The 15,742-nt window shown below is 29.7% G+C and overlaps 3 protein-coding genes across 3 annotated transcripts; all 3 read right to left on the bottom strand.

Moving 5' to 3' along the window:
• Positions 1-3,918: 3,918 nt before the first annotated feature.
• LOC122856410 lies at positions 3,919-4,752 on the bottom strand. Its single transcript, XM_044158080.1, has one exon. The coding sequence runs from the start codon at positions 4,750-4,752 to the stop codon at positions 3,919-3,921; it is 834 nt and encodes a 277-aa protein (XP_044014015.1).
• Positions 4,753-6,305: 1,553 nt separating this feature from the next.
• LOC122856411 lies at positions 6,306-7,247 on the bottom strand. The gene has a single exon (XM_044158081.1). It carries the CDS (start codon positions 7,245-7,247, stop codon positions 6,306-6,308), a length of 942 nt encoding a protein of 313 aa, XP_044014016.1.
• Positions 7,248-7,704: 457 nt separating this feature from the next.
• On the bottom strand, positions 7,705-8,973 carry LOC122856413. Its single transcript, XM_044158082.1, has one exon. The coding sequence runs from the start codon at positions 8,971-8,973 to the stop codon at positions 7,705-7,707; it is 1,269 nt and encodes a 422-aa protein (XP_044014017.1).
• Positions 8,974-15,742: the final 6,769 nt, after the last annotated feature.

The raw sequence follows: 15,742 nt of genomic DNA on the forward strand, positions 1-15,742 counted from the left end.
TTATATTCTTTTTTAATTGATTTTTGGGTACACAAATTAAATTTTTTATAAATATTTTCGAGAAAAAAAATTTTATCTTCGAATCTAGTACATAAAATTTTATTAATTTTTTATATAAAAAATACTTTTGTCTTCCACTATTAAAGACTTAACACCGATAACAAATGAAAATTTATTTTAATTAATATTTAAAAAAAACAAAAAAAAACAGAAAAAAAAACCAAAAAAGTTCACCCAACAAAATTTGATATTTCTAGGTTATCTAAAAAAACTTCACATAAATCAAAATTTTTCATTTTTAAAACGACAAGGCTATTCAGCAGACTAAAAACTAAAAAAACTTAAAAAACTTAAAAAACTAAAAAAAACTAGGGATTTTATGCAATGATATTCAAGTAAAAATACTATGGTGTTTTAAATTTTTTAAGTCTTTTAAGTCTTTTAAGTTTTTTAAGTTATTTAAGTTTTTTAAGTTTTTTTAGTTTTTTTAGTTTTTTAAGTTTTTTTAGTTTTTTTAGTTTTTTTAGTTTTTTAAGTTTTAACAGAGAGAAGCAGAGAGAAGTCTCCTTTCTGATTTTAATATACAAAAAACAATAAGTTCTCATTAAAACTTAACTAAATTACACAAAAAAAATGTCGTTTATCGTTATCAATAAGACTTTATTGTTGATACCATAGATACCTGAATGATCAATAAAGACAGAGGGAATATATATTTTCTTCCAATCATATTTTTATTCCATTATTATTATTATTATTATTTATAACTACAGTTATATTTTTTTTTACTCAACATAAAATTATATTATAAAACTAATCAAAATAGTCACTGTTTTATCAAAAAACGAGTTGCAAACAATTAAATTATTAAATAAACCATCAAATAAAAAAATGAGCTATCAAATTAATATAAAAAAAAACGAAAAAGACAAACATTAACTGAAAAAAAAATTAAATGGTTAATTCTTTGCAACAGGGACAGTACCGATTGCCTTTTAGAGACTACTATTCTATTAAAATATATATTGGATATATTGCATGTAAATATATTGCGAAATATTGAACTACTTGCAATTATTGCAAAATGCAATATTATTTTTTCCTATTCTTTTTACTTCTTCACATTGTCTGTGGAAGTAAAATAAACATGATGCACAGCGAAATGATCCTTGAGTAACTTTAGTGGTGTTTTCTATATTTTTATGACAAGATTTACAACTTTTTGTCAATTTTTTCTTTTCTTCAATAAGAATATTTAATTTCATCATAATTTCTTTTCCTAAACACTTTTCCAAACTTTTACGATCAACATTTTCATGCGTTAAAGGATCTGAAATATCTGTGGGTGTTTGTTAAATTTCTTCGAATGTCACTGCAGATTCACCATTCAAAACCATATTTATTTTAACAGAATTGATAAAGCAAGATAATAGATACTGAAGCTTATCATATTCTGTTTTATCTTGGAATGGAATCCCTTTTTTTTTCTTTTTTGGAATTTTTAACGTGGAGTTTTTTCTTCGTCAAGAATTGACAAATTTGACATTTCAGCAACAAGAACTTCTTCTTTATCTATGACTCTGTTAATTAAAATTTCTTCATTCATTTTCTATGCGCCATCAAGTTCAACTAGTATTTTAAGTTTACGTTTATATACATCTTCAGTACATTCTAACATTCCATAAAAAAGCTTGTCAATCATTGGTTTAATTTCCAACTTTTTTTGACAGATAGATAAATTTTTACGTGGTGGAGCAAATTTTATATCTTGGCACGGTTTTGTGGATGAGCCAGCTGTCGTTATATTTAAACCATTTGTTTCATCAACATTTAATGCCCATCGACCTAACATACTTTCATCAAAAAGAGGCAAATTAAAATGTTTTCTGATACAAAATATATGTTGACATATTAGAAGAGAACCAGTCCAAATTGAACATTCACAGTCTTTTGGTGAAACTGTGTACAAAGAATCTCTTATTCGAAATTTACCAATCATTTCGGCTGCATTTTTTATTTCAAGTGTAACGTATTTACTCTCGTCAATTTCTTTATTAATTTTTAAAAACATTGGTGCCACAGCATTTCTATATTTTTGCTTATCATCATTATATTCTAGATATACATTTACTTGTTGCTTTATTATTTTTTGAACACTTTTATATTTCATGTCTTTTTCTTCAACACGAATGAAAGCAAAAAAATTTTTTAAAGCTGGTACAATTTTATCATTACGCTTCATGTATTTTTTAATTCGTCCATTTAATGACTCTAACTTATTGTTTGTTAAATGACCGAGATTTTTTCTTTTATTCATAGCGTAATGAACCCATTGCTCTGGATAAATATGCCAATTATCATTAAAGTACTGCATTACTGATGGCGAAGCAACATTATTTAGAGATTTGTAATAGCGCAAATACTCAGTTTCTGAAAGACTTTTAGTCATTCTATTAAGTATAAGTAGTACTTGCTTCCTTTCTTCATCAGTTATACCTCTTTTTTTTGTGGTTATTTCATTTTCAAACGTTTTTAATGTATGGAATGAGCAAATAAGGAGTTGAGCATGTGGTAACACATTTTGAATGACTGGTCTTGCAGTGAGGTCTTTATCAGTCATGATGTATCGCACCACGTATCCAAATATACCACGATAATTTCACAAGAGTTGTAAGGCCTTATGTTTGATACAGGGCTATCAAAGGATGTGGAGGATAGGTTGTAACTTGAAATAATAGGAATAACACTTTAAATAAATCCAAACACTGTGGTTTAAATTCTAATAATATATTCACTTTATTATTTCACTAAAATTATAATTAATTGTATTGTATATTGTATATTGAGTTGACTCTAAAAAAGTGTTGTCATGGACAGACACTACTATTTTATATTGTAAGTATAAAGAAATCCCGTTGTACGCGAATCAATATTAATTAGAGATGTTACGTAAACGAGTGTTGAAAAGCAACTGATTTCTCAGTTTGTTGAAAATTGTTAAGTCCAAAAAATGGGTGTGTACTTAGTTAAAAATTAGTTTTAATTGGTCAAAAATTAGTTCAAGAGAGGGTAAAAAACTAGGTGTAGGTGGTGGGATTTTTAGACATAAAATTGGGCCTTGTGTGGTCCAAAGGGTGACATAAAAAATACCATGTGTAAACAAAAAATATAGATTTTACGACCGGAAAGTCCAAGACGTTTTCATGAATTTAGTTTATTTTGAAAAGTTATAAATTTACTTTTTATTGTCGATTTTACGATCATTCTGTGTATCGAAAATACGTTAGTGCAGTTGTTTGACAGATGTGAGATTTTCTCTAATTCTTGACAAATAATGTTTTTAAAAAATATGTTATAATAGTACCAAAGAGAAACTTGAGTTTATGGTTTTATTTGTTACGTGATTTTTACTCAAAAATCTATGCATGAGTTGACCATGTGTGGGAATATTCGAGTTTGTAAAAAGCTATTAAAAAGTACATAAATTAAATCGTTGTTTAAAATATTTTAGAAAAAATATAAACCAAAATTGTTAGTCATATGTTATTTGAAATTGTATGATCTCGTGATCTAGCCATAAAAAACAGAGTAATGTTTAAAACTTATCAACTTATTGTATTTTGTTTAAAAAATAGAAAGAATAAAAATCCGGTCAGTCTGGGACCGACAGACATGTGGTTCGACCCGGAACATTCTCCCCCCGTTGAGAGGTCGGCCGATCAACTTAAATATCTAGAACAGAATAAAAAGTGTTAGTAAATGTAAATTTAATTTATTCTAATGCCATTCTGGGTCACAAGGAACCAGGGGTGCTATTTTCTTGACGTTGCGTTTGTAGGTAGACTTTGCTGTTTTGATGGTGACCGTACGGACAATACCATCCGTCCCAGGATGCGTCTCGATGATTCGACCCAATGCCTAATGCATAGGTGGAATGTTGTCTTCCTTCAATAAGACCACATCGCCTATTTCTATGTTGTTGTTGTCTTTGTTCCACTTACTGCGGTTGATCATCTCGTTGAGATATTCATTGTGCCAACGTTGCCAAAATTCTTGTTTTATTTGTTCAATCAGTTGCCATCTAGACAACCTGTTCATGGGTATGTTGTTGTAGTCATGATCTCTTATAGTTGTGAGAGCATGTCCAATTAAAAAATGTCCAGGTGAGAGCACCATAAAATCATTTGGATCAGTTGAAATAGGTGTCAGTGGACGTGAATTGAGTATTGCCTCGATCTCAATAATCAAGGTGTTGAATTCTTCTTGTGATAATAAAATATCTGGTTTAATAACCCTTTTAAAATGATGTTTGAATGACTTGACTGCGGCTTCCCAAAGTCCGCCAAAATGTGGAGAAAGTGGTGGCGTAAAATGCCATTGAATTTTTTTTGTGTTAAAAAATTCTTGTAATTTATTTTGTGCATCGTTTGATTTTAATTGATCTTGCAGTTTAATCAATTCATTGTTGGCCCCTTGAAAATTTAAACCATTGTCTGAATAAATATCAGTCGGGTAACCACGTCTTGCAACAAATCTTTTTAAAGCAGCAATAAAACAATCTGTAGTTAAATCACTGACCATTTCTAGATGTACAGCTTTGATGACGAGACATACAAAGACTGCTACGTATATTTTAACTTTAATTCTATTTCTTTCTTTCTTTTCTTTGACTAAAAAAGGTCCACAAAAGTCAACCCCAACTATTGTAAATGGAATTGCTTCATTAACTCTTGCTTTTGGTAAATTACCCATCAGGTAATCAATTGTGCGAGGCTGTGCTCGTAGACATGTTGTACAAGTGCGTATTATTTTACTTACTTGATTGCGACCGTCAATTGGCCAATATTGTTGTCTTACAGCATATAATGTGGCTTGAGTACCAGTATGCAAGTGTATTTTATGTTCATGTTTAATTATTAATGAAGTTACATGATGATTTTTAGGTAAAATGATTGGATACTTTTGATTGTATGGAATAGAGGCATTTTGTAATCGCCCTCCTACTCGCAATAATCCATTTTTATCAATAAATGGAGTGAGTTTAATTAATTTACTTTTTTGATTTAATTGTCTTTGATTTTCTAGAATTTTTAATTCATCAAAAAATATTTCTTTTTGTACTAGTTTAATTATTGTATTAGTAGCATATTCAATTTCATTGATTTTTAAATAACCAGTATTCTTGTTGTTTGTTTTCATTCGCAGACAATATGCAATGACATTTTGTAATTTATACCAAGATGAATAACGAGTTAAAATATTGTAATCATTTTTATTGTTTATATTTACTTGTGGTTGTGTTAAACTTGTCGTTGTGTTGAGACATGTGTTGACCTTGAGCTCAGGTAGACTGCAACCCTCGGTCATCTTGAATTTCGGCCAGCCATCTGGATCTTCACACAGCCAAGACGGCCCATGTTGCCATGTTGTTGTTTTGATGAATTCTTCAGGTAGTTGACCTCTTGAAATCAGGTCAGCTGGATTGTCATGTGTACGTACATGGCACCATTGTGTTGTTTTTGTTTTTTCTTGTATTTTGGCAATTCTGTTTGCCACGAATGTTTTCATAACACTTGGCTCTTTTCTTAGCCAGTGTAAAACAATTGTAGAATCTGACCACAAATATGTGTCATCTATTGTTATGTGTATTGCTTTAATTATTGTTGTATAAAGCGAAGCAAGTAATAATGCTCCACATAATTCCAATCTAGGGATTGATAGTGTCTTGAGAGGAGCTATGCGCCCTTTGGCACATAAAAGTTGTGTGTAAACTTTACCTTTTGTATCAATGGACCTGAGATAAATACAAGCCCCATATGCTTTTTCACTGGCATCACAAAAGCCATGTAATTGTATACTTGTTGTATCTTTCAATATTGTATGTCTTTTAAAAGATAAATCATTTAAAAGTTGTAATTGGTTGTAAAATGTCAACCACTCATTTTTAATTGGTAATGAGACAGGTTCATCCCAGCCAATGTTTATACTCCATAATTGTTGCATAACTATTTTTGCTGTCATAACAACTGGACCAAGAAGTCCAAGTGGATCAAAGATTTTTCCAATTTCAGAAAAAATTTTGCGTTTTGTAATTTCGTCAAATGTAATTGTTTTAACTGCGTAAACAATTGTATCTGTAGTAGATTTCCAGTAAACACCAAGTGTTTTTATTGCACTAGAGTCATTCAATTGTAATTGTAAATTCTTGTTAACCTCTGGAAGGCCTTCTAATAGTCTAGGCTCATTGGAAGCCCATTTGCGTATATTTAACATACCTTGTTGTAATAAAGGAATTAATTCATCCCTCAATTTAATTGCTTCTTCAAATGTTGTGATAAAAGATCATCGACATATAGATCTCTTTTTAGTATTTCTGATGCTACAGGAAAATTTTCTTGCTCATCATCAGCTAATTTATGTAGACATCGTATAGCTAGAAATGGTGATGGAGCAAGACCAAATGTTACAGTATTTAGTTCATATGTTTTAATAATACCAGACGCATTTCTCCATAAAATACGTTGATATTTTCTATCTTGTGGACGTATTAAAAATTGTCTGTACATTTTCTCAATGTCACCAGTCAGTACATACTGGTGTAGTCTAAATCTGAGTAATAATGAGAAAATATCAGTTTGTATTGTTGGGCCAACATGTAGTAATTCATTGAGTGAATGACCCTTGGAACCTTTGGCTGAGCCGTCGAACACGACTCGTACTTTTGTTGTTTGGCTTTCTTCTTTTATCACCGCATGATGTGGTAAATAAAAACCATTTTCTTGTAGTTGTTCATCTGGTACTTCAGACATGTGACCTAAGTCTAGGTACTCTTGTAGTACAGCGTTATATTGTATCTTTAACTCTGTATTGTTTTGTAATTTTCTTTCAATTGAATTAAGCCTTTTAATTGCTGTAATTCGTGTCTCTCCAAGTTGATCGACAGATTGTTTGAATGGTAAGGCGACAACATATCGACCTTCTTCGTTTCTTGTAACATGTTGTAGAAAGTATTCTTCGCATGCTTGTTCATCTGCGGTGAGATGACTTGTTTCTGGTATTTCTTCAATTTCCCAGAATTTTTCTAGATTAAATTGTATGTCTGATGCCAGGTGACACGACACTTGTTGTGATGACTCGTTTGTAGGCGCACTGCCTCCGATGACCCATCCTAATTTTGTCTTTTGTAAAAATAAATCAGGGCCACCGTTCTTGGATAGATCTATCTGTCCTTGAGAGAATAGAGACATAGTAACACCTGCCCCTAATAAAATATCGACTGGTGCGGGCTTATGAAAATTAGGATCTGCTAATTTCATTGTTGTAGGAATATTAATATTCTTTTTTGTTAATTTCTTGGTCAGGAACATTTTCAGATATCCGTGGAACCGTGAGAAATTTAATTGTTCTTTCATACTTTGTATTACATGATTGTATTGTTGTACTTACGACATGTTTTGAGACTGTTGACGCTGTGTTCAACGCTCCGATAGATATTAAACATTTACTTTTTTCTAATTTTAATTTGTTAGCCATACCTTCTGTCATAAAATTAGCAGTTGAACATGTATCAAGTAGACATCGACATAGTATTTTTTCTCCGTCTATATTGAGTACGTTGATCAATGCTGAGACGACTAAAACACTTGTTGTTGAGTTGACGACAAGTGCTACAGAACGTCCTGTAGGTATGCTGCTATGTTGTAGTCAAATTTGTTTGTTTACATCTGCTGCTGGAACAGATGTTGTGTTGGCCTCAGACTCAGTGGCTGTTGGCCGATGCAAAAATGTGTGATGCTTCTTTTGACAGGTATGACACCCTGTAGACTTGCATTCTTTGACCCCGTGACCTTTCATGAGGCAATTTATACATAATGAGGCCTTTCTAACAGAGTTGTATTTCTCTTCTTGATTTTGTGATTTAAAAATATCACACTTATAAATTATATGATTTTCAGAGCATATTGGACAAGTACGAGATGTAGTTGTTGCCAATGATGCTCCACCCTTTTTGACTTGGGTTTTTTCACTCTTTTTCACTTCACTTGTTTTTTCTTCATGCACACTAAAATCTGCACAATTAGCACGTTGTTCTAAAAAATCTAATAAGTCTGTGTATTTTGGTATTTCACGAGAATTAATTGTTACTTCCCATTGCCAAATTGTATTTTGATTAATTTTTGATAAAATTAAATCAGTCAATGGAATGTCCCATGCATGTACAGGAACCTTGAGATTTTGTAATGCTTTAGTATGTTGTCTAAATGTATCAACTAGTTCACCAAGTCCAACTGGTGTATCCTTTTTTAAATGAGGATAGTCTCGTAATATTGTCCAATGTCGACGAGCTAAGCGACGAGTATTTTCGTATTTATCAATTAATATAGATAATGCACTATTGTAATTAGCATCGTCAATTTCTAAATGGCCGATAAGTGACCAGGCTTTGTCAGTAACAACACTTAATAAATGATAAAGTTTCAAAGCCTTTGGCATTGAATTGTTGTTGTCAATTGTTGTTTTAAATACACTGTAAATTGATGCCCATTTTTCTGGTGTACCGTCAAACTTTGGTATTTGTATTGTTGGTACTGGTATATTCATATTGTTAAATGAATGACCACTTGTATTTCCATTGTTATCATTCGAATTGTTTGTATTTGTTTTATTTTTGTTTATTATTTTACGTGCCTCTGAGACAGCTGCAAAATAATTTTGTTCAATTGGTTCCCTTTCTGGGCTTTCAGTTGTTGGATCAATTTCTTCCAATTGATCTTGAATATATGCAAAGGAAGCAAAACGATCTCTGACCGTTTCAAGTGCTACTTCTAGCTCACCAACATCACATGAAACTAGATTTGATTTGTAAGTTTTTAATTTTTTCGTAAAATCAGTTAGTGTCTTTTTTATACCACCACGTTGTCTGCGGAGGTTTTTACTCATTTCTAGTAATTCTTTGTCACTTGTTTCAACCATTGTAAATAGAGTGCTGTGACTCTCACTTTATTGTAATTACTTCGACTGGTGCCGCAGGTAAAAATTCACTTGGTGAATCCGGCTCGAAGGACCAAAAAATGTATCGCACCACGTATCCAAATATACCACGATAATTTCACAAGGGTTGTAAGGCCTTATGTTTGATACAGGGCTATCAAAGGATGTGGAGGATAGGTTGTAACTTGAAATAATAGGAATAACACTTTAAATAAATCCAAACACTGTGGTTTAAATTCTAATAATATATTCACTTTATTATTTCACTAAAATTATAATTAATTGTATTGTATATTGTATATTGAGTTGACTCTAAAAAAGTGCTGTCATGGACAGACACTACTATATTGTAAGTATGAGAATAAAGAAATCTGTTGTACGCGAATCAATATTAATTAGAGATGTTACGTAAACGAGTGTTGAAGAGCAACTGATTTCTCAGTTTGTTGAAAATTGTTAAGTCCAAAAAATGGGTGTGTACTTAGTTAAAAATTAGTTTTAATTGGTCAAAAATTAGTTCAAGAGAGGGTAAAAAACTAGGTGTAGGTGGTGGGATTTTTAGACATAAAATTGGGCTTTGTGTGGCCCAAAGGGTGACATAAAAAATACCATGTGTAAACAAAAAATATAGATTTTACGACCGGAAAGTCCAAGACGTTTTCATGAATTTAGTTTATTTTAAAAAGTTATAAATTTACTTTTTATTGTCGATTTTACGATCATTCTGTGTATCGAAAATACGTTAGTGCAGTTGTTTGACAGATGTGAGATTTTCTCTAATTCTTGACAAATAATGTTTTAAAAAATATGTTATAATAGTACCAAAGAGAAACTTGAGTTTATGGTTTTATTTGTTACGTGATTTTTACTCAAAAATCTATGCATGAGTTGATCATGTGTGGGAATATTCGAGTTTGTAAAAAGCTATTAAAAAGTACATAAATTAAATCGTTGTTTAAAATATTTTAGAAAAAATATAAACCAAAATTGTTAGTCATATGTTATTTGAAATTGTATGATCTCGTGATCTAGCCATAAAAAACAGAGTAATGTTTAAAACTTATCAACTTATTGTATTTTGTTTAAAAAATAGAAAGAATAAAAATCCAGTCAGTCTGGGACCGACAGACATGTGGTTCGACCCGGAACACATGATACAAGAAATTTTTTTACATGCCTCAGAATTTAATTTTTTAAATTCTTCCCAAAGCCATCGGATTGTATCTTCTGTTTCATCTGCTACTATTCCACCACTCACAATACGAGTATTACCAAATTTATCGTCTACACACCAATTCATCAACGTGAGTTTATTTTCAAATAAATTGTAGGTACCGTCGAAAAACACTATTTCAGGATATGCAGTCAAATACTCTTTGTGTTGAAAAATACAAGCCTTTTACCTTTTTTTTTATAACATATGCAGATGTATCAGCCCCTAAAAAATATTATATATACAATTAAAAAAATAATTATAAATTAATTCATGTTATATATATATGAGCAGGTCTACCAATTCCGAACGTCGATGTGGGCCTCACTATCTCCTATCTTGCTGAAAATTGGTCAGTAGCAAGACTAGATGGAGACGGTAAACTCGTATTTTTTTTTTTTTTTTTCTAGTCATTATTTTCGGAGTTATCCTATGGGGAATTCCATCACATTCATATTTTTTTTTTTTTTTAAATCATTTTTTCAGACTTTTAGAACGAAAAAGAAAATTGATAAATAATATTTTTCTACGTAGAATTTTCTCAGCTTTTCATAGAAAATCTTACTTTTTCTGTATATTTATAAAAAAAGTTTGAAATTAGGGTTTAAAATGTAAAATGCAGTTTTTGTGGGCTTGCCCATATATTGATTTTTTTGAAAATATTTTTTTTGAAAAGCCAAGAAAATTTTACATTGATAGTGAGAAATTCAGGATGGGATCTCCGTAAAAACGGCCAGAAACAATAAAAAAGTAAAAAAATGAAATAAACAATTGTATTTAAAAAATATTTTTCATACCTTAATGAACTAAACTCATTGTATAACGATTAAAAATAGGCCTAATCGATTGGTAATGATGCCCTGAAGACGAAAATAACAATGGCCGACCATCCAGAAGAAACATTTTAGATGGCCAACCTAAAAACTGCAAGTTCTAACAAAAAAAGTTGCTAAAATGAGATAAGCCAACTTACCTTATTGCATAACGATTGTAACTATGCCTAATCGATTAGTAATGATGCCTGAAATATTAAAATAACAATGGCCAACAATTTTGGCCAAGTTATTTTAATGGCCAGAAAAAATACAAAATTAAAAAAAAATAAATAAAAAATAAGGTAAGTTCTACTCTAACCTTATCTCATAACGATAGAAAACCAGTTAAAATGCTCGGGAATCGATTCTTTACGTATAAAAATATCAGCCGACCATTAGAAGGAACTTTTTCATGGCTGACTTCGAATCGTAAGAACTAAACAAATTCAACTTGAGATTCAAAGTTTTTTATTGCAGCCATCAAGAGATTTTCTGAATGGTCGGTATTGTTATTTTATATTTAAAGATATTTCGATTGGACCTATTTTCAATCGTTATGAGATAAGGTTCATTGAACTTACCTTAATTTTTTTATTTACTTTTTAATTTTGTTTTCGGCATAAAAACATTTTCTATGAATCGCGGAAAATAATTCTGGCTATTATACAGCTTTTGTTAAAAGTCTGAAAAAATGATTTAAAAAAAAAAAATTATGAAATGATAAACCATAATAACTCTTTATAATCGGAAAAAAAAAAAATTTTAAATACTATTAGTCACTACTGCCTTCATATCCGTCAAGAGGCCCTACGACGTTCGGAATAATGATTCATATATATATAATTTAATTAGTTAATATATATAAAATATATTAAGTGCTTCAGTTTTAATTAATTGAATTTATTAATACTAATGTCTAATATATTACACAAAAAATAATATCAAGCTGGAAAGTACATATATGAAGAAATATTTACCATATTCTTCTGAAAGAAGAGTAATTGCCGTTTTGAAAACTCCATCATCGTTATGTCTAAGCTCTTTTTGGATATTATCGATATCTTTTCTTGTTGGATTTTTACCAAACATTGTATGAACTTTTTCTCTTATTTTTTGTTTATTGGCATCCAGACTCAGCAGATCGAAAACCACTTCTTTTTCTTTACCAACTACTCTTCTTCGTTGTTAAATTAATAACTCGGTAAATAATTAATAAAAATATCTAAAAATTCGTATAAAACTTCTTGATATACTGCTCAACAAAATTGCCACTGACAAGTTACTCAGTTTTTAAATTTCTTCGACTCTTTTTTCATTCAAAGTTAGACAGATTGAATTTTTTCTCGACGTTAAACAATCATATAATAAAAATTAAACAATATAAATAAATGAGTTTTTTGCTCAGACTGTTGTAATCGGCAGCTTATAATGAAGCTACAGTCAAAAATTCGAGTCGATTTATTAATTTTTAAAGAAGTTGTCATCAGTTATATGATTGAAAAAAAAAAATTTTTTTCAAAAAAAAAAATATAGTTAAGTCCTCCAAGGTGCACCCTAAGTGTTCCGTAGGATTTTTTATTTTTTTTTTTGTTGTTTGATTTGTTTTTTCATTTTGTTGTAAAATAAATGACTGTTTTTTTTGTTTTGTTTTATTTTCTAATGTTGTTTATTCCTGTTGTTTAATAAAAAAAAAAAACAAACGACCGAAAAATTTCAAAAAAATAACGGAAAGTCTACAGATGAAGCGTCATCGATTGAAACATTGCCGGAATCGATCTGTCAATATTTGAAATTGGGCCCTATCGAAAAATGGAAATATTAAATCTAATAACGCCCAAAAATTGAAAATAAATATGATAATTGCTTTTGGGAAAAAAAACATAAATTTCATTTAACATCAACTAATTAGGTTCAGCGGTTCAAAAAATATCTTGCAAAAACCAATTCTGACACTACATTTTGTTTAATAAAAAAAAAAAATAAACGACCAAAAAATTTCAAAAAAATATCGTAAAGTCTACAGATGAAGCGTCGTCGATTGAAACATTGCCGGATCCGATCCGTCAATATTTGGAATTGGGCCCTATCGAAAAATGCAGATGTTGAATCTAATAAGGCCCAAAAATTGAAAATAAATACGATGATTGCTTTTGGGAAAAAAAATGGAACCTAATGGGCTTCATAGAAGCCAATTCGATTCATAACTTTTATTTTTATCGCGAAATAACAAAAAGTCACACGAAAAGTGAAAACATAAGTGTCCTACGGAACACTAAAAATTTTGTTTTTATTTTTTATCACGTTAACTAATTATTATTTAAAAAAATTTATTTGACGAAAAATATGTATTTTTCAATTCTATTAACGACTGTATTTTGTATTTTTCTGATTTATCAATTTTAATTTTTCTTATTTTCCACCCACCGAAACATAGCGTTTTCTTGTTTTCGAGCGCTCGTCTGGTTATTGCATCTGGACCCTCAATTATAATTATAATATATCATCATTTTTAAAGTGACATACTTCAAAATTATAAAATACAAAAAATTAATCTCGTGTTATTATATTGTTTGTGGAAACTGTGTCAAAATAAATAAAACGATGGATCTAAGTGGAAATAAAAAAGGAAAAAAAAAACTGTCAAATACAAGCATGGGTGCCGAAGTAATAAAGTTATATAAAGCCACTAAAAAAACAAAAAAAGAAGAACAAATTGAATTTTCAACAGAAGAAGAGCTGGAGGATTGGATAAAAAATAACGATAATTTTCAATATGTCATTGGAAAATTCATAATGAAAACATGTATTAAAAGAAAAAATCGAATGCATCCTGCATTAGGACCTCGATATCAAATTGATTACATTTGTGAACACCCTAAAAAGTATGTATATTTTTCTAATAATTTAATTTAATCAAGTATATAATAATTTAATTTGAAATAATTAACCTTTATTTCTTTTGTGATAATTAATATTTTATTTTATACCTTCTCCAAGCTCACTAAATTAAAAGCACTTTTATCATTATTTTTTCTCTTATAAAATAAATTGTAAATTGGAAAAATATTTAAAAAAAAATTGTTTTCAGTTCACAGAAAAAATTGTGCCCAGTATTAATAAGAGTCATTGCAAGCAAAGATGGTACCAAACTTGTAGTGACTACTTCAGGTGTCAAGCATAATCACAAATCACCATTGGATAAAGTACGTATACATATTATTTTTACTTGTAACATTTTTCGGTATATAATAACTTAATAAAAAATTAATTTATAACAAGTAAGAAAATAAAAGACAATAATTGAAAAAAATTATTTTTATTCAATAAAAAACTTATAGGCAAATTAAAAGATAAATAAAAACAAATATAATTATTTTAATTTTAAATTTTCTCTTTAATTAAGTTGAGTTGTTACAACTTTTTTTTAGGACTATCATGGAGAGTGTGCAACTGTTCAACTGCATGACCAGGAAGCACTAGCAGATCAAACCAATTCAACTAGTGATGATACTGAAAATAATAATGATCAATCACTTGTTGAACCAATTACTGACAATAATTTCACTCGTATTCTTGACGAAACTGACAGTGATTTCGATGATGCATCTCCAGAACCAGATCAAGATGAAGAAACTTTTTTATTGGTAAGAAAAATTTCAGCTCAGAAATTTATAAATTTATATATGTTACTGACATATGAAAAAATATCAATTGTTTTTTCGTTTTTTCATTATTTAATTATTATTAAACTGTTTCAACAGAGACCACCAGAAAAAAAATTAAGAATGTCAATGACTAGCAAGTCAGACAACAACATTATGGTGGAAATGCACGGCATATCTGAAGAAGAGTGGAATAACTTGGTAAAAAACATATTTTTATAATAAAAATTAATATCAATAAATTAAAAATATTTTAATACAATAATAATATTATTTTAAAATCATCATTATCATTTTTAATTCAATTATTAACAACATTGTGTACTATTTTTATTCAGGAACTGCAAGACCAGGCCAATGATGATATAACAGGCAGCAAAGATAAAAATATTACTCCTGTTATGTCTTAAAGTCAACCAAGTAGCTCTAAATTATCAACCAATATCTCAAAAAATAACAAAAATACCTCTGCAGGAAAAATAGAAATTTATGAGTTAAGGGCAAATAAAGGAAAAAAAGAAAATGTTTTGAATGCAAAAATAGACATTCAGGCTCTAAGTTTCCGAACACAAAAATCCCTGAAAGAGTACGAAACTTCAAGTTGAAAACACGATACAAAAAATCACAACAAATTTCATCAAGTATAGTAGTAGGCGATGACTACGATAAAATTGTAAAGTCAGCATTCAATGGGGAATACAGAATTTCTATCAATGACATCCCAAAAACTTATTCAAAACTGCCAGACTCTATAATCGATGAAGATATTTCTAAGTCATTAAATATAGTGGAGCAATATTTTACAAGCGATGCTTGGAAACATTTGACAGCCATTATTAAAACAAGAAAAAATAAAGGTATTTTTACTTGCAAAATATGTAATGCTTCAGCAAATGAAAAAACTATTATTTGTGAAGATTATAGATTCTGGTTCCACGTCAATTGTGTCAATTTATCGAAAAAACAGCCTCCAAAAGACAACTGGTACTGTCCCTGTTGCACAGAATTAACCGTTTAATTTTTTTTTCAGTTAACGTTTGTTTTTTACTTTTTTGAAGTGA

This window comes from Aphidius gifuensis, linkage group LG5 (assembly GCF_014905175.1).
Source record: "Aphidius gifuensis isolate YNYX2018 linkage group LG5, ASM1490517v1, whole genome shotgun sequence".
NCBI classification, from domain to species: domain Eukaryota; kingdom Metazoa; phylum Arthropoda; class Insecta; order Hymenoptera; family Braconidae; genus Aphidius; species Aphidius gifuensis.